Source organism: Gorilla gorilla, chromosome 1 (genome assembly GCF_029281585.2).
Source record: "Gorilla gorilla gorilla isolate KB3781 chromosome 1, NHGRI_mGorGor1-v2.1_pri, whole genome shotgun sequence".
Taxonomy (NCBI): domain Eukaryota; kingdom Metazoa; phylum Chordata; class Mammalia; order Primates; family Hominidae; genus Gorilla; species Gorilla gorilla.
Window position 1 is genome coordinate 196,475,964 of NC_073224.2, and position 19,386 is coordinate 196,495,349.

General features: G+C 47.0%; 2 protein-coding genes across 6 annotated transcripts in view; one reads left to right on the top strand and one right to left on the bottom strand.

The window, feature by feature from the left end:
• The first annotated feature begins 15,281 nt into the window (after positions 1-15,281).
• HYI (hydroxypyruvate isomerase (putative)) lies at positions 15,282-18,439 on the top strand. Of its 5 annotated transcripts, none has more exons than XM_031011005.3 (9): positions 15,282-16,003; positions 16,092-16,203; positions 16,587-16,688; positions 17,275-17,389; positions 17,581-17,659; positions 17,747-17,796; positions 17,880-17,949; positions 18,053-18,187; positions 18,286-18,439. In XM_031011005.3, exons 1-9 carry the CDS (start codon positions 15,805-15,807, stop codon positions 18,357-18,359), a joined length of 936 nt encoding a protein of 311 aa, XP_030866865.2. In that variant the 5' UTR covers positions 15,282-15,804; the 3' UTR covers positions 18,360-18,439. The 5 variants fall into 5 exon arrangements, with proteins under 5 accessions (XP_030866865.2, XP_030866869.2, XP_030866872.2 ...); XM_031011009.3 differs by having other exon boundaries at positions 15,283-16,003; positions 16,092-16,176; XM_031011011.3 differs by lacking the exon at positions 16,587-16,688 and having other exon boundaries at positions 15,285-16,003; positions 16,092-16,176.
• SZT2 (SZT2 subunit of KICSTOR complex) overlaps positions 18,438-19,386 on the bottom strand; it is a 61,125-nt gene continuing 60,176 nt past the window's right edge. The window contains exon 72 of the mRNA XM_019016846.4: positions 18,438-19,260. Within this exon, the coding sequence (XP_018872391.4) occupies positions 19,117-19,260 (144 nt within the window). The 3' untranslated portion in view covers positions 18,438-19,116. The remainder of the gene's footprint in view (positions 19,261-19,386) is intronic.

Consider the following 19,386-nt stretch of genomic DNA (forward strand, 5'->3'; position numbering starts at 1 on the left):
TTCTCTGGTGTTATGATGTGGCTTATCAATTTGATGGCAGTGGCAGCCTGTCTGGAGTGGCTGCTGCCATCATGCCAGCTGCAGCAGGGAGGCGCGGCCACGGCTGCACACTCCACAGAGCCAGCAGGAGCTGGGGACAAGTGGGAGCCCTGCCCCTTCTGCATTGGTGGGGAAGGAGCTCCCTGGGTGATGCAGCTGCAGCTGCCCAAGTCGTGGCTGCGGACTTGGGCCTTTCACTCCACAAAGCAGGCAGAAGCCCCACCCTTTCAGGTACAGCTACAACCACCCAAGTCATGGCTGTGGACCCAGGCATCCCTGTGCTCTTGGGGGGTCCAGGAGCAGGCAGGAATCCCACCTATCTGGGTGTAGCTGCAACCGCCCAAGCCATAGCTGTGGACCCAGACATCTGGGCACTCTCAGGGGTCTGGGAGAGTCCCCCTTCCTCCTGCAGGCTCAGAGGTGTCTGCTCCCACTGCCTGGCCTCTTCCCACTCCCTTGTCTGCTCCAATCTCAGAGCAAGGTTGGGGCCAAGCCTGGGTGCTGTCACAGCCTGGCTGGGTGTGAGAACACTTGGGGCAGTGCTAACACGCCAGCCCCCTGCCACCTTGGCCCCCTCCAGACTTTGGGCACTAATAAGCATAGGAGGGAAGCCAAGGGGAAGTTGAGGGAATCTTGGCACAGGCCTGCAGGTGCTCCTTGGCACAAACAGCCTGGGCACCATCAACAGCAGCAGGAGGCAGACAAGCTCCTGCACAGAAGGGATCCTGCACAGTAGGGAACGGGTCTGTGGTGAGGCCCCACCTCCAGGCCAGGGAGGGCCTGAAAGCTAGGGGTGGGACTGCCAGTCTGAACTTGTGATGCGTTTTCTGGGCCCACCCACGGCCACCCATGGACCAATCGGTACACACTTTGTTCCTTCTGAGGCCCATTAAAGCCCCAGGCTCAGCCAGAGCTGAGCAGATGTCCCAATGACCAGGTGCAGAGAGTAGCTTCCCACTCCAGGGCCTCCTCTGAGCTATTGTGTCACTCCACACAGCTCCTCTTTGCCTTGCTCATCCTGCACTTGTCCATGTACCTCATTCTTCCTGGATGCAGGACAAGAACTTGGGACCTGCTGAATGGTGGGACTGAAAGAGCTGTAACACAAACAGGGCTGAAACACACCCTTTGCTCACCACATTGCAGGAGAAGAAGAAAGAGGAGCTGTGGCCCTTTGGGGACCCCAGACCTGGGAGCTCCCCGAGCCAGGGCTGTGACTCCCTCTTTGAGGCCCTGAAGTTCCTGAAGTCTCCAAGCTTCCGGGTGCCACCATGTTCCCTGGTGCCAGCCACAGAAGCTGCTTGCAGTACACCCGGTCTAGCTGCAGCCTTGCAGAGAGCCAGCACCTGTGCTGACACCTGGAGCTGCCCGCCCCACTGCAGTAGCCAGCATGCTTGCCTGTAAGCAGTGGCCAGACCCCATGCTTGCTCACTCACATACCCCTTACTGCTCCACGCCTGGCTTGCCCTTGGCAGGCATGGCATCCAGGTCAGTGGCATGAGCCGAGTGCAGCCTGCCAGGTTGAGTGGGAGGAATGAGCCCAGTGGGCCCAAGCAAAACTTGGGCAAAGACACTACTTGCCACAGAGGTTTCCAGCCAGAAATGCAACACCCCAAGGATCCTGCAACAACTTGGAAGCAAGTAGCTTGAGAGAATGGTGAAACAGATTACTAAAGGCTCATTACAGTGCCCTCTGGAAGGCAACCTTCTCCAATGTGGGGGTGCTCTCTCATAGGGTACAGTGTATGCTTTCAATCAGAAGTCAACATATGGTGCCCATAGCCAGGCTGCATAGGTGTAAGAACAAAGGGATAGTGGTGGGAGTGGTCCCTCTCACTATCATACCTAATAATCCACTTAAAGGCTTAAAGACTATCCTTGCAATCTTAGGCTCCATGGATCTGAAGGTCCTAGTGTTCAAAGTGGTAATTCTTCTACCAGGAAAAATGACCATTGTTCCAGTGAACAGACAAATAAGAAGCCTTCTTTCTTCACTGGGGCAATTGGTCCTGATTCTCAGGGGATAATTGCGTTGCTGGTATATGTTTAGGGCACCTCTTAGTCCTCTCTTGCTCTAGAGTCCTGGTCAGTGGAAAACTGTGACAACCCAATAACGTCAAGACCATCAGAGATTCAGATCCTACAAGAAAGAATGTTAGGGTCATTTCACTAGGTAAAGACACCCATCCATCTGAGGTGCTGGATGAGGACAAAGGGAACCTGGATCAAGTGATGGAAGAAGGCAGAGGTGATTAGCAGTTTAGGCCCCATTCCCAGCTATGGAAATGGGGACTATAAAAACTGGTTTTATGTTACCTTACTGTTTGCTGCCTGTATTAGCTTCTTCTTCTTTTTTTCTTTTTAGAAAGGGTCTCACTATCACCCAGGCTGGAATGCAGTGGTGCAGCCTTGGCTCACTGCAGCCTCAACCTCTCAGGCTCAAGTGGTCTTCCCACCTCAGCCTCCCAAGTAGCTGGGACTACAGGTGTGCCCCACCACACCCAGCTAATGTTTTTTCTTTTTGTAGAGATGGGGTCTCACTATGTTGCTCAGGGTGGTCTTGAACTCCTGGGTTCAAGCTCTCCTTCTGTGTCGGCCTCCCAAAGTGCTGCGGGATTACAGGCGTGCTCCTGGCCTCCTGTATTAGTTTCTAGGGTTATATAACAAATTATCACAAGTTAAGCTGTTAAAAGCCATACCCATTTATTAGTTCACGGTTTTGTACATCAGAAGTCTAGGCCTGGTGTACATGGCTGGATTCTCTGCTCAGGGTCTCACACAACTAAAATCCTTGTGCTGCATGGGCTACCTTCTCATCTGGAGCTCAGGGTCCTTTTCCAAGCTCACACGATTGGGGCAGAATTCAGTTCCTGTGGCTAGAGAACTGAGGCTCCATTTCCTTGCTGGCTGTCAGCCAGGGGCTGCTCTTAGCTCACTGAAACCACCCACACTCCTTGCCACAAAGCCCTCTCCATCTTCAAGGCCACCAATGGAGGATTTTTCATGTATCACACTTCAAATCTCTTTCACCAGGAAGAGCCCAGTTCCTTTTAAAGGCTCACCCAATTAGGTCAGATTTACCCAGGATAACCTCCCTTTTCTAACTGACTTGAGAACTCAATTGCCTCTGCAAAATCCCATCACAGCAGCCCCTTGATTTGTGTTTGATTGAATAACTGGGAGAAGGTGTGTGGCACTGGAGGGTGCAGGAATTTGGGGATGCTATCTCTGAATGCTGCCTGCCACACCGCGCCTCACTTTTACCCAATTCCTTATTTGAAGAACACCAGTGGAAGTCATGCTCTAGGTTTCGGGTGAATTATGCCAGATTGAGATTGCCTCTTGATAAAACAGTAGCCAACGGGACTTTGTGCATTCCCTTTGATGAGGACATGAATTTTTCACCCGTATCAAAGATGAAAGTGTATACTGAGGGAAGAAAGAGAACTGTGCCAGATATATTCTATTTATGCCCCCAGATCTCTTTCCTCCTCTCTCTCTGCCCAAGTAGATGGACCTGTGTTGGCTTCCCTTGCCCTTTGGCTCTGTTTGCTTTATCAAGCAGGGAGGCCTAGCAGGAGATTAGAGGGAGGAAAGAGAGTAAGGTCAGGTTACTTATTTATCGGGCTTCCTCCTTGTAGGCTTGCCTTGGCCACCTGTGTTCCACAGCCAGGGGCTTCTGCTCCTCTGAGGGCAGCTATGACTCTCTCCTCCTGGATTCCAGTAACTCCTGTGCCCCCCATCACCCTTGTAGGCCCTAGATTGCTGCAGTATCCCCTGTATCTCCTCTAGGTTCTGCCCACACCTTCATAAATAGTCCTGTTATTAAATCTCCTGAATTATCCTAATTTGAGCGTGCCATCTGTTTTTTGTTTGGACTCTGACTGATTCAAGAACCTATTAAGAGATAGACACAGGAATGTGGCAGATGGAAATACAAATATTACTTTTATTACCATCAAAACTGATACTGGACAATATGGCTTAGGTCTGCTAGGCAGGCAGGTTTGCTAATATTTCACTCCTGAGGTCAACCGCAAGGGCCGGCTCCTGTAAAACTTACGGGCAGGCATGGAGGCAGAGCAGGGTGCATGCTTTTTCACAGAGGGGAGGGAGGACGCAGCTGAGCTGAGCGTTTCGGCTTCTTCTTCTGCCAAAGTTACCCACCAGTTGAGTCACTCCCCATCCCCAGGGTAAGACTGGGAAGGTGGGGCAAGAGGCCAGGAGCCTTATTCTCAAAGACTCCTTCCACAAAGGAACAGAGTCCCGAGAGTGCCAATATTTTGAATAGTGAATGACACTTTAAATAAAATCAAAAGATAAGCAAAAACAACCAAAGGCTTAATATCCAGAATTTTTATGAAGAACTCCTCTAAACTGATTAATTAAACACTGAGAATCCAACTGATAGCCAAGCACAGTGGCTCGCGTCTGTAATCACAGTACTTTGAGAGGTTGAGGTGGGAGGATCACTTGAGGCCAGTGGTTTGAGACTAGCCTGGGCAATATAGCAAGACCCCATCTCTACAAAAAAATATAAAAATTAGCTGGTGTGCTCCTGTAATCTCAGCTACTTCGGAAGCTGAGTAGGGAGGATTGCTTGAGTCCGGGAGTTCAAGGTTACAATTGTGCCACTGCACTCCGGCCTGGGCGACAGAGTGAAATCTTATCTCTACAAAAAAAAAAAAAAAAGAAGGGGGACAAAGACTTCAAATAAGCAACTCACAGAATTTTTATTATTATGACTCCTGAGGTTGAACATCTATCCAGATACTAATGGCCAATAAATATCTGGAGAGATGTTCAACCTCAGGAATAGTTGAGGACTTGATGCTTACAAATGTTTTTTTCCCCTTCAGGTTGGTAAACATTTTAAAGACTGATGTTATCCAGTGTTGATGAAGACGAAGGGAAACAGACACTCTTAAGGGTTGTTAGTGGGCATATAAGTTGCTAAAGCTGAAGGACAATTTGGCAGTGAATTTGAACCTTAAATGTGCATATCCTTTGACCCAGAAAGCCTACTTATGGGGACCTAAGCTGGAGAAATACGCATATTTGTATGCCACAAGAAAGCATATACAGGGATGTGTGTTGCTTGTTATAGTAAAGATTTGGAAACAATATTGTTATCTATCAGTAGGGAAACAATAAAAACATATTTTTAATATAAACACAGTTAAAAGACTGGCTAAAGGGAGAGAGCGCAATAAGGTAAATTGATTTTTTATTTTTTTATTTTTGAGATGGAGTCTTGCTCTGTCATCCAGGCTAGAGTACAGTGGCATGATCTTGGCTCACTGCAACCTCTGGCTCCTGGGTTCAAGTGATTCTGCTGCCTCAGCCTCCCAAGTAGCTGGGACTTCAGGAGCCCACCACCACACCCGGCTAATTTTTGTATTTTTGGTAGAGGCGGGGTTTCACCATGTTGGCCAGGCTGGTCTCGAACTCCTGATCTCAAATAATCCACCCGCCTTGGCCTCCCAAAGTGCTGGGATTACGGGCATGAGCCACTGTGCCTGGCCTGATTTTATTTTTTAAGGGAAGACTTCCTATATATATATTGCTAAGGGGAAAAAAACAAGTTGTAAAAAATACATACATAACACCATGGGTAGAATTCATGAGTGTAAACATTAAATGAGGGAAGGATAGGATTGTGTAGTCAGGGTTACTGAGATTTTTTCCAAATTACAAACTTAATGTAAAAAACTGTTTACACCTGTACCCTTTGAGCTATACAAATGCTGGTTGTATTTAACTAAGTTTGCATGTGGTTGAGTGTGCCGTTAGTTAACATTCCATAAATTGAGACTGCCGAGGGCCTTTGTGTGTTACCAACAGCATGCAAATGTAAGGGAGGGGCCCCAGAAAGGTTTCTGGATGAGATCCAACCACCCAGTAACAGAACATAAACTAAAGATACAGGGCCAGTGATAGGAACTTCCTTTTAAAGACAAAAATGTATAATATGGAACAGCAAATATTATAATATTCTTCCAAGAATATAGATGATAGTTCATGCAAGCACAAATTTTGTAAAGTGATTCAATGCTGTTTTGTATAATGCTATTGTTATTCAATGTACTGTGTGTGAGATGATTCTGTTTAAATCTACCTAAATTTTAGTTATAGAGTTCTAACGTAGATGTACCATGGATATTCCTGTATGAATGCTTGGATACAACAGAAAACTATGAAAGAAAAATTTTACCCAAGATTTAGTTTCCTTTTTGACACTGTTACAAGCTGTCATGAATCCATGTGATATGGACTATTACTTGCAAAATTGAGTAAAGTAGGAAAGAAAAATTCTGAAGCTTTAGAAATGCAGGCTCAAAGGCTCAAAAAATAATAACAATAGAGTGACACTTGAATGTTGATATTCCTAAATCTAGACAGCTATAACTGAACACATGGTTGGGTGTGAAAATATATAACATGATATATGGAATCTGATTTGAGCAGACTGTAGGAAAGTAGTGGAAAGATTAGTAGCTCAAACAAGAAAGTTACATAGAAATGAGGATGCTCTTGTTTAGAGCAAGATAGGAAAGAATTTAAAGAAGACTGGATGAAATAAAAAACATTAATATAATGTTGGAAAGACAAAGATTCCTCTTAGACACTGAAGTCCCTAATGCACTGTGGGGTCACCCAGCCTCCACTATAAGTTATATTAAATTATATAAATTCATGAAATGATATAAATACATAGCCCCAAAGCCCCAGGGTTTGGGTCTTTAAATTTCTTTTTACTGAGAGATCCAAGTATTTCCTGCAATGTGCACAATGCTAGCTCTTTGGATGGGAAAAGCAAGTTAGTTCTGGGTTATCTTGATTTTGGAAAGGGTTAAGATGAAGTAAGAAGGCCAACCTGGCCGGGCGTGGTGGCTCACGCCTGTGATCCCATCACTTTGGGAGGCCGAGGCAGGCGGATTACGAGGTCAGGAGATTGAGACCATCCTGGCTAACACGGTGAAACCCTGTCTCTACTAAAAATACGAAAAATTAGCCAGGCGTGGTGGCGGACGCCTGTAGTCCCAGCTACTCTGGAGGCTGAGGCAGGAGAATGGCGTGAACCCGGGAGGTGGAGCTTGCGGTGAGCTGAGATTGCACCACTGCACTCCAGCCTGGGCGACAGAGTGAGACTCCATCTCAAAAAAAAAAAAAAAAAAAAAAGAAGGCCAACCTGGTTGATTCCCTTATAGAAGCTCCAGGTGCTAAACAATGTAAACACAATGCATCTCTTGGTTTTTGTTTGCCACTTCTCTTTGTACATTAGCTTTGTTCTCTCTGGCCGACTGTCCCCATGTGTATGGTTCTATTAGGATGGAGAAAAGAGGAAACATATATTGGATGGGCAAACTGCAACAACTGAAACAGGTATTATGCCTGGGCCAGCTTGGGTCAGGTGCCCGCTCATTGACCAATCACTATGGCTCAGAAGAAAGAATCATATAAGAAGATGATAGCTCCATTCACACCTTAAGGTGAAGAAGTGGTGAAAGTGGTATAGTTCCCCCAAACAAGGGAATTGGTCCCAGAAAGAGATCCTCTATTAATAAGCAATTGTGGCTAATAAATTACCCCAAAACTCAGTGGCTTAAAACAGCAAACATTTCCTACCAAAGAGTTTCTGTGGGTCAGGAGACCAGGTGTAGTTTAGCTGGGTATCTCTTACAAGGCTGTAATCAAAGCATGGGCCAGGAGACAGGCATTTTAAGGCTCAATCAAGGGAGGATCTGCTTCAGAGCTCACTCATGTGGCTGTTGGCAGGCCTCAGGTTCTTACCAGCTGTTGGCCAGTGTATTAGCTTGGGCTGTGAAAACAAAATACCATAGACTGGGTGGCTTCAACAATAGTCATGGATTTCACACAGCTCTGGAGGCTGGGAAGTCCAACATCAAGGTGCCAGCAGATTTGGTTCCTGGTGATGGCTTTCTTACTGGCTTGCAGATGCTGCCTTCTCCATGTGTCCAGAGAGAGAGCGAGAGAGAGAGAGAGAGAGAGAAAGAGAAAGAGAGAGAGAGCAGGGGGTGGGGAGCAAGCTCTGGTCTCTCTTCCTTTTCTTACGAAGACACTTATCCCATCATGGGATCCCACCCCATGACCTTATCTAGACCTAATCACCTCCCAAAGGCCTCGTTCCTAAATGCCATCACAGTGGTTAGGGCTTCAACATACAAATTTTGGGGGAACGCAAACACTCAGTCCATAACAGCCAGAACATAAGTTCCTTGACACACAGGTGTTTCCACAGGGCAGCTCACAACATGGCAGCGGGTTTTCCTCAGAGTGAGTGAAAGAGTGAAAGGAGCCAAGATAGAAGCCACAGGCTTTTTGTAATGTAATCTCTGAGATGACATCACACCACTTCTGCAATATTCTGTTTGTTTGAAGTGAGTTGCTAGGTCCAGCTCACAAACAAGGGAACAGAGGTACACGGGGGCATGAATACCAGGAGACAGAGATATAGGGAACCACTTTTTGTTTGTTTTATTGTTTTTTTGAGATGGAGTCTCACTCTGTCCCAGGCTGGAGTACAGTGGTGCGATCTCTGCTCACTGCAACCTCCACCTCCCAGGTTCAAGCAATTGTCCTGCCTCAGTCTCCTGAGTAGCTGATATTACAGGCACGCGCCATCACGCCCAGCTAATTTTTGTATGTTTAGTAGAGACGGGGTTTCACCATGTTGGCCAGGCAGATCTCAAACTCCTGACCTCAAGAGATCCACCCGCCTTGGCTTCCCAGAGTGTTGGGATTACAGGCGTGAGCCACTGCGCCCGGCTAATTTAAATTTTTTATTTTATTTTCCATAAGTTATTGGGGTACAGGTGGTATTTGGTTACATGAGTAAGTTATTTAGTGGTGATTTGAGAGTAGTATATGCTGCACCCTATTTGTAGTCCTTTATCCCTCACCCCCTCCCACTCTTCCCCACAAGTCCCCAAAGTCCATTGTATCATTCTTATGCCTTTGCATCCTCATAGCTTAGCTCCCACACATCAGTGAGAACATACAGTGTTTGGTTTTCCATTCCTGAGTTATTCCACTTAGAATAATAGTCTCCAGTCTCATCCAGGTCACTGCAAATATTGTTACTTGATTCCTTTTTATGGATCAGTAATATTCCACTATATATATATAATATATATAAAAAATTCACCATTATATATATAAATTTATATATATACATTTATATATAAAAACTGTATACATATAAATTTATATATATAAAAAATTCACCATTATGCTGAATTTTGTGATAATTATTCACTTATTCTTCATCGTTTTATCAGAGATGTCCGTATTCCTACACAAGATACTGTTGGTTTTCCCTGCCTTTGACTCTATATCAATGGAATCACACTGTAGGTATTTCTCTGTGATTTGCTTCTTCCTCTAGAGATATATATATATCACAGTTTCTTTATCCACTTGTTGATTGATGGGCATTTGGGTTGGTTCCACGATTTTGCAGTGGTGAACTGTGCTGTTATAAACATGCATGTTTAAGTATCTTTTTCAAATAATGATTTCCTCTGGGTAGATACCCAGTAGTGGGACTCCTAGATCAAATGGTAGTTCTACTTTTAGTTCTTTAAGGAATCTCCACACTGTTTTCCATTGTGGTTGCACTAGTTTACATTCCCACCAGCAGTGTAGAAGTGTTCCTTGTTCACCGCATCCACGCCAACATCTACTGTTTTTTGATTTTTTGATTATGGCCATTCTTGCAGGAGTAAGGTTTTGATTTGCATTTCCCTGATCATTGGTGATGTTGAGCATTTTTTCATATGTTTGTTGGCCATTTGTCTATCTTCTTTTGAGAATTGTCTATTAATGTCCTTAGCCTACTTTTTGATGGGATTTTTTTTTTCTTACTGATTTGTTTGAGTTCGTTGTAGATTCTGGATATTAGTCCTTTGTCAGATGTATATATTGTAAAGATTTTCTCCTACTCTGTGGGTTGTCAGTTTACTCTGCTGACTGTTCCTTTTGCCATGCAAAAGCTCTTTAGTTTAATTAGATCCCAGCTATTTATCTTTGTTTTTATTGCATTGGCTTTTGGGTTCTTGGTCATGAAATCCTTGCCTAAGCCAACGTCTAGAAGGGTTTTTCCAATGTTATCTTCTAGAGTTTTTATAGTTTCAGGTCTTAGGTTTAAGTCCTTAATCTATCTTGAGTTAATTTTTGTAATAAGGTGAGAGATGAGGATCCAGTTTCATTCTCCTACACGTGGCTAGCCAATTATCCCAGCACCATTTGTTGAAAAGGGTGACCTTTCTCCACTTTATGTTTTTATTTGCTTTGTTGAAGATCAGTTGGATGTGAGTATTTGTCTTGCTCTGCTGTCCAGGCTGGAGTGCAGTGGCATGATCTCGGCTCACTGCAACCTCCACCTCCCAGGTTCAAGCTATTCTCCTGCCTCAGCCTCCCTAGTAGCTGGGGCTACAGGCATGCACCACCACGCTCAGCTAATTTTTGTATTTTGAGTAGATACAGGGTTTCACCATGTTGGCCAGGCTGGTCTCGAACTCCTGACCTCAAGTGATCTGCCCTCCTCGGCCTCCCAAAATGTTGGCATTACAGGTGTGAGCCACTGCACCCGGCCAGCAGTATGATCATTTTCACAATATTGATTCTACCCATCCATGAGCATGAAATGTGTTTCCATTTGTTTGTGTTGTCTATAATTTCTTTCAGCAGTGTTTTGTAGTTTTCCTTGTAGAGGTCAACTCCTTTGTTAGGTATATTCCTAAGTATTTTATTTTTTTTTTGTAGCTATTGTAAAAAGGGGTTGAATTCTTGATTTGATTCTGTTTGGTCACTGTTGGTGTATAGAAGAGCTACTGATTTGTGTACATGAATCTTGTATCCGGAAACTTTGCTGAATTCTTTAATCAGTTCTAGGAGCTTTCTGGAGGAGTCCTTAGGGTTTTCAAGATAAACAATCATATTGTTAGCAAACAGGGACAGTCTGACTTCCTCTTTACCGATGTGGATGCCCTTTATTTCTTTCTCTTGTCTGATTGCTCTGGCTCGGACTTCCAGTACCATGTTGAAGAAGAGTGGTGAGAGTGGGCAGCCTTGTCTTGTTTCCGTTCTCAGAGGGAATGCTTTCAACTTTTCCCCATTCAGTATTATGTTGGCTGTGGGTTTGTCATAGATGGCCTTTATTACATGAAAGTATGTCCCTTGTATGCCGATTTTGCTGAGGGTTTTAATCATAAAGGATGCTAGATTTTGTTGAATGCTTTTTCTGCATCTATTGAGATGATCATGTGATTTTTGTTTTTAATTCTTGTTTAGGTGGTGTATCACATTTATTGACTTACATGTGTTAAACCATCCCTGCATCCCTGGAATGAAACCCACTTGATTGTGGTGGATTATTTTTTTGATATGTTGTTGGATTCGGTTAGCTAGTATTTTGTTAAGGATTTTGCATCTATGTTCATCAAGGATATTGGTCTGTATTCTTTTTTAGTTGTGTCCTTTCCTGGTTTTGGTATTAGGGTGATGCTGCCTTCATAGAATGAATTAGGGAGGGTTCCTTCTTTCTCTGTCTTGTGGAATAGTGTCAAAAGGATTGGCACCAATTCTTTGAATGTCTGGTAGAATTCTGCTGTGAATCCGTCTGGTCCTGGACTTTATTTTGTTGATAATTTTTAAATTACCATTTCAATCTTGCTGCTTGTTATTGGTCTCTTCAGGGTATCTAATTCTTCCTGATTTAAGCTAGGAGGGTTGTATTTTTCCAGGAATTTATCCACTTCTTCTAGGTTTTCTAGTTTATGTGCATAAAGATGTTCATAGTTGCCTTGAATGATCTTTTGTATTTCTGTGGTGTCGGTTGTAATATTTCCTGTTTCGTTTCTTAGTGAGGTTATTTGGATTTTCGCTCTTCTTGGTTAATCTTGCTAACGGTTATTTTATTTTATTATTTTACTTTATTTTATTTATTTTATTATTTCTTGTGACAGGGTTTTGCTCTGTCACCCAGGCTGGAGTGTGGTGGTGCAATCACAGCTCACTGCAGCCTTGAACTCCCCCAGACTCAAGTGATCTTCCCACCTCAGCCTCTGGAGTAGCTGGGACTACGCACATGCCACAATGCCTGGCCAATTTTTATATTTTTGTCGAGATGGGGTTTCACCAGGTTGCTAAGGCTGGTCTGAAACTCCTGGGCTCAAGTTATCCTCCTGCCTCAGCCTCCCAAAGTGCTGGGATTACAGGTGTGAGCCACCCCCTCTGACCCATTGGGGACCATTTTACAGGCTACCTGCCATGGGTTCTGGACAGATAATACAATAAAAGACCACTGTGCTGAGCAGTGACAAGTTGAGTCTAAAAAGTGATCATTAGAATTCAAACCAGACAAACAACACAAACAAGCTGAACCTGTAGAAAAATCTTGAGATTATAGTGATACCACAATGAGGATGTTAATATCAAATGTGCTAACAGATGGCAGGAATGCATACAGGTTTTAAAAATGTGTTTTTATTAAATATAAGACAGATAAAAATGATATTTATAAAATATATGTTAGCTCTAAAGAAGAGTAGTAAAATTAACATACACGAATGTGCTATCCAACGTAAGAGAAGGCTCCAATGCTACCCTCTTCTGTCCTCCTCTAGAGGTGGTCACCATTATGCTGAATTTTGTGATAATTATTCACTTGTTCTTCATTGTTTTATCAGAGATGTCCGTATTCCTACACAAGATACTGTTGGTTTTCCCTGCCTTTGACTTTATATCAATGGAATCACACTGTAGGTATTTCTCTGTGATTTGCTTCTTCCTCTAGAGATTATGTTTCTGAGATTTATCCACTTGATGCTTTCATACTGATGTTTTTCAGTTCCAATCAAACTTTACTAAGCTCTTCATATATTGTCCTAACACAGGAACAAACTCAGTGTTATCATTTGAGCCACCAGCTTTCTCTTGTACAACATGGTATGACTATACTATTACACAACTCATCTATGTATGGATGGATGGACATTTGGGTTCGTTCCATCTTTTTGCTACATAAATAGTTCTGCTGTGAACATCACTTTACTTCTTTCCTGGTACACTTGTGCAAAACTTTCTTCAGGGGATACACCTGGGAAAGGAACTGTCGGATCATAGGCATATCAGCTTTAAGAGACAATGCCAAATTGTTTTCCAAGGAGGTTATAATGATTTACACTCCTATTGGCAGTTGTTCCAAATCCTATCCAATATTTGATAATGTGTTTTTTATTTTTGCCAATCTGGAAGGCATAAAATAGAATTTCATTGAGGTTTTGATTTGCATTTCACATGAGTTGTAATATGTTTTACTGCATTGCCAAATGTTATCCAATGATCAAATGAGACTCTGAACTCTGTACTAAAGTTTTTGCCGTTATCCATGCAACTATTTACAAGTTGTTGCTACTTTAAAATCACACCTGTGCAAATTATTTGGTTAAAAGTCAAATACGTACCTGTGAAGCACAATAAAGCAAAAAAAAAAAAAAAAAAGGCAAATGCAAAGAATCAAAACTTGTGATAACTTAGTGTCATGCCTGTGTTGCAAGGTGGGATAAGACATAGTCAAAGGTGAATAAAGCAAATAATTTTCATGGACATTGCACTCCTTATATATTTATTTGAGCATATTATGTGAAGGTGGAAGGTGTTGTAAGGGAATTAAGGGGAAAGTGAGTCACCTGTGTCTAGTTTATGTATAATCTTTACTGCCCTAAGGCATGTCCAAGGAAAAAAGGGGTGGACCATTGGGAGTTGGATACATTTTGTTTCTGACGCAGAGCTCAGCAGATGGTGGTGCTGTCAACATCATAAATAGAATTTGCACACTCGGAGATCAACAGTGAGGTGGTAATAAAGGAATTACTTCCTCTAGATGTTACTCTTTGTTGTCAATTTTGGATTGCAAACACACTAAAGTTGGGATTGATTACAATGTTAAGCTTAGTGAGATCTTGATTGGACGAGAAACACGTTCCAAGACAAGGCAAAGGTCCTAGTGTAAAACCAGCTGCAAATGAGCATGAAATCAGGTGATCAGTGTCAGCTGGCAGCAGTCTGTTCTTGGAGGCAGAGCTGAAGAAACAGAACCTGCCAAGAATTTGGGTTCACCACGGGATCAGGCTGGATCCCTGGTGTCTGAGTTGGCCTCATTTGAGATGGAGTTGAGTGTTGACAGAACAATCAGTGGGAGCTGGGTGTTCCTAATGTTGCACTTTAAGCTTCTCTGTCAAAGTTAGCACAGACGATAGATCAAGATGACGTTTACTCATGAATTGTTGGGATATAAATTTATATTTTTCAAAGGAAATTTAAGATATCAACAACTTAAATATGTTCCTATTTTTGACCATGTAATTCTACCCATAAGAACCTGCTCAATCAGTTGGGTTATTGTAGATGAAAGTAAAATCATTCAAATTATCTCAAGAAACATTAAGAGGCTATACAGACACAGAAACCCAGGAAAGTCTAAGCATCCCAGCCTTAAGTGCACAGACCTGGGGGCAGCTATGGGTTTGGGCACCCTTGGGACGACATGGGTTTCTCAGTGTGCTACCTCTATTCACAGGACTTGGTTCCCCTCCTTTCCGCTCTAGCTTTTCTTTACCACAGGACTGCCTTATTTCGTTTCTACAGCCCAGTCACCTTCTGGCAACACCACCTGTTGACTCTCAGCATTCCCTTGTTTGAACTCTTGATTGGTTAAATTACCTTTCCAAACGACGCAAGTAAGAGATTTTTGGCCAGTCTATGGATTGGCTGCCCTGGGATCAGATGACCTCCCTGGTCCAATCAGCTGAGGCTAAGGCTAAAAAGGGACAGCTCACCTATAGCTGCTCCAATGGGGCGGTTTCCCTTGTAAAAGACTAGCGGCGTGAACGGGCAAACACTGTGATGGACATCTCTAGAAAAAGACTCGGAAAAGAGTCAGAGATAGGGACTAAGAAGTGCCTGAAAGTGCGCTTGCAGCGCGCGTGCACACACACGATATCCAACCACAAAGTACAATAATGACTTGCTGCTTAGGTGTGCGACAATGAGCAGCGAAGGCACTGACTTTGAAGGCTATTGGAAAACACGAGGAAATGCTCACAAAATAATAGTCCATGAAAAAGGGCTATAAAACAGCATATACCGAATGATCAGAATTTCCAAAGAAAAAAAATTGCATATTTTAAAATTTGGACGGGAAAGCCAACAGGCTAGTGGTGTGATAACTGGCGGTATAAAAGTGCTTCTTTATTTGGTCATACAGCTTTCAAATGTTGCTTAACGAACAGATAGCATTTTTATAATCAGAGGAAAGACTCAGTATTAAAGTGCGCGTCCCATCATTGCAACCGGGCCCTCGGGCAGCCAGCTCTCTCTTGCTTCGCGTCCGGCTCTCAGGCCCTGGAGCCCGGCCTCCCCACCTTCTCCCGGCGCGGGTCCTGCTCCTTTTCCGGCCGCCCTCGCTCCGCCCCTTCGCCTCTCCCCGTGATCCCTCTCTCGCTAACAGTAGGCGCTTTTCGTGAAGGCCCGGGTTTTTACAGCACTTCGCTTTTCTATCGTTCGTTCGCAGGGCCAGCAAGGAGAGCCCCGCCCCCGCCCGCCGCCCGCCGCCCGCCGCCCGCCGCCCGCCGCCCGCCGCCCGCCGCCCGCCGCCCGCCGCCCGCCGCCCGCCGCCCGCCGCCCGCCGCCCGCCGCCTTTGGATCCCGCGGACTCCGCCCGGCCCGGCCTCCCCAGGCATGGCGCCGCTGCGCTTCTCCGCCAATCTGTCCTGGCTATTCCCCGAGCTCCCCGGCCTCCCCGCGCGGGTGCGGGCCGCGGGCAGCTCGGGCTTCGAGGCCGTCGAGGTGGCCTGGCCGTACGCGGAGCCGCCTGAGGCGCTGGCGCGCGCCGCGCGACAAGCGGGGCTAAGGCTTGTACTGATCAACACGCCCCCGGGTGCGCCGCGGGCCGGGAGGGCTGGGGGGTGCCGGGGCGCGGGCAGGTGAGTGCCCGAGCCGGGGGCTGAGGCCCGTTCTCTCTGCAGGAGACCAAGAGAAGGGGGAAATGGGGCTGGGGGCCGTCCCCGGGAGACAGGCGGCCTTCCGAGAGGGACTGGAGCAGGCCGTGCGGTATGCCAAAGCCCTGGGCTGTCCCAGGTACCCCACTCCACCCCACCCCCACCCCTCTGTGACCCATGACCCTGATGCAGGTTCAGGGAGTCGAGGACGCCAGATCTGAGACGCTCAGAAGTCTGAGCCCACTGGTTTATCTCTGCCTCTGCGGTCCTGGTCCTTTGTAAATTGCCTTTTGTATTTTATCTGTCTTATGCCAGTCTGTTTGCCACTCTTTCATGCTCACCCCATGCTGGGATCCCATGCTGGGAGCTCAGTCTGCCTAGGCAGATAGGAGAGTAAATATATACAGTGATCCATTTGAGGACAGGCCTATTCCAGGAAGCTGTGGGAGCAGGGTAGGCACCTAACCCTGTCTGGATCAGAGAAAGCTGCTTACAGGTAGTGATGCTTGGACTGTCTTCAAGGAGTGGGCATTGCTTGATGGGCAGGAAGTTGAGTGTTCCTTGCAAGGGTGCTGTGGCAAGAGGAAGCCTGGTGTATTTGGCAGCGTTCCTGAGGCTGGACATGTATGTAGCCTGTTGGGATGGGGAGGCCTGGAATGTCTGCTTGGAGCTGGATGTGGCTGATAAGATCAGGGGATGATGGGAGGAGGTGGACGGCTCAAAGTGGGGCTGATTCAAATGTCAAATCCTGCAGAGGCCAAACAGGCTCAGAAGGAACTGGCAAGAGGGGATCACTACTGGTCAATGGTGGGGGCAGAAAACAGATGGGAAGAGGCTAAGTAGATGTGAGGAGATGAAGTAGAGACAGCAGCATGGAATACCTGAGAAGGGCAAGCAAAGGTCAGGACAATTTTTAAAGGTGAGAATTTAGCAGGTTACAGGTTGAGAAGAAGGACCAAAGGAAGGAAAGGTTTTGGAAAGTACTGGAGGCAGGAGGCGGTGGGTGGACGCTGAGATGTCTGGGAAAGGGCTTGCCCCTCGGCCATCACTGAAGTGTCTCTGAAAGTGCTGGGATACCTGGGCATCGTGACCCAGGTGCCATGGACTGGAGACCTGGGGAGACGGACGAGGGCTGGCACAGTCAGGGAATCCTGGAAGAGGTGCAGAGAGAACCAAGGGAGGCAAGGCCTCCAGTCCATCTTCCCCACAGGATCCACCTGATGGCTGGCCGAGTACCCCGGGGGGCTGATCGAATAGCAGTCAAGGCTGAGATGGAAGCCGTTTTTCTGGAGAACCTGAGGCATGCAGCTGGGGTTTTGGCTCAGGTGAGAAAGGTGGAAACACACACGTACTTACATGTCTCTGTGGGTGTGCGGAGAAGGGGGTGCACAGTGGGGACAGCACGTGAGGCTGCCAGCCTAGGTCAGAGGGACAGGTGAGGGCCTTGACCAGTGACTGACTGATGGGGGACAAACTTGGGAAGGAGCTCTATTCACAGCACCCGACATGCTGCTAGGAGGACCTCGTGGGACTGCTGGAGCCCATCAACACCCGCATCACTGACCCCCAGTACTTCCTGGACACGCCCCAGCAGGGTACGGCCCCAGCCCTGTCTCTCCTTCTGTCCCTTTTGATTCCTGTGCTCTTGAGGCTCACGGTCCCCTCCCTGGCTTCTCTTACAGCGGCAGCCATCTTACAGAAGGTAGGAAGACCCAACCTCCAATTACAAATGGTAAGTGGAAGGGGGTACTTCGCAGATCGGAAGGAGGGCGGGGCCTGCGGGGTCTCGGAATGTAGTATCCTCCTCTTCCCTAGGATATATTCCACTGGCAGATCATGGATGGGAACCTGACAGGAAACATCCGGGAGTTCCTGCCCATTGTTGGTGAGAGGACCTTCCTTTGCCCTCCCACCCTTTCAATCCCCACATCTGTCCTTCAGGCCCTGGCAGGAGCCTGGACCCCACATTTGTCCACATCTGTCCCCAGGGCATGTGCAGGTGGCACAGGTCCCAGGCCGAGGGGAGCCCAGCAGCCCCGGAGAGCTGAATTTCCCCTATCTGTTTCAACTGCTGGAAGATGAAGGCTACAAAGGCTTCGTGGGCTGCGAGTATCAGCCTCGAGGTGAGGCGTGGCCCTGGGGAAGGGAGCTCTGGAGGGACCCGGACAGGGGCTGTTTTCTCCTTGTGGGCTGAGGTGCCAAGGCCTCCCTCTCCCTGCAGGAGACACAGTAGAGGGCTTGAGTTGGCTACGTTCATACTGGGATAGGCGGGGCCACCCAGAGGCTGGCCAGTGAGGGCCCGCACACCACCCACATGCCTCCAGACAGCGAGTGACATCCCATCTCCTCCTCTGCATTAAAGATGACCTGCTGAACATTGTCATATGTCTCTGTAATGGGGTGGTGGGACACATAGTGTCTAACACTTCAGTTTCTCTGCTGCTTCCCTCCCATTGAGAAGCCAGTGCCAGGGTTGCTGTGAAGATGGGAGAGCTTCTGAACCCACCTCATTAAAGGATGAGAAACCCAGGGTCCGAGAGCAAAGGGACTTGACGGTGGCCACAAGTGCTTCAAAGGCAGAGCTGGGATTGGAACCCAGGTGTCATCTCGATGGGAATGTCCAGCAGTGATGTCCAAGTGGGAAGTGAAGACCCAAGGGCTCAAGGGACACAGGTGGCTGACAGTGGTCAAAGGCTAGGGGGCAGGATTCAGGCAGAGGAGCTCTAGGGGGTGTTTGCCACCCCGTGTGAACTCCCGAGACTCTACCAGGGGGGCTGAAAGGAGTACCCCAGAAGGGCCCAAGGGGTCCTCGGGGTTGACCTGACTCTCTGGAGTCCTGGATGGGTCAGTGGCTGTGGGTGTTTGGGGAGGGCGGTTCCTGCTGCCAGGCTGGGGCAGCAGACCCTCAAGACATAGTTACAAAGCCTTTGGTGTCACTCAGTGTCTGGCTTGCCCCGGGGCCCAGAAGGGCTGGTCAGTCCTGCCTCTGGCAGGCAATCTGGTAGGCCCATGGTTCAAGGAACAGTGACATTCAGTGGTCCAGTCCACTCCCTCAGAGGAGGCGGGTCCAGAGGGTGAAACAGGCTGTGTTGATGACAGACTCCAGGTGGTGGTAGGTGGAGACCAGTTGGGCAGGGGGGCTCTCGCTGTCCTGGGGCTGTACTGGGAAGGGCTCTCGGAAAACCACTGTCAGAGACTGTGGGGAACACGGTGGGGATGCACTGGTGAGAGGAGGGCATGGGTGGGGATAGGAGGCAGGGCTCAGAAAGGGTGGGCACCCCAACCTCAGCAGGCTCCGAGGTGGAGCATTTGGGGTACGGCC

Excerpts from the sequence above, each read along its gene's own strand:
- HYI (XM_031011005.3), top strand. The coding sequence starts at position 15,805 with ATGGCGCCGCTGCGCTTCTCCGCCAATCTGTCCTGGCTATTCCCCGAG. Across the intron at positions 16,004-16,091 it reads ACTGATCAACACGCCCCCGG|GAGACCAAGAGAAGGGGGAA; the intron begins GTGCGCCGCGGG and ends TTCTCTCTGCAG. Across the intron at positions 17,390-17,580 it reads CAGCTGGGGTTTTGGCTCAG|GAGGACCTCGTGGGACTGCT; the intron begins GTGAGAAAGGTG and ends ACATGCTGCTAG.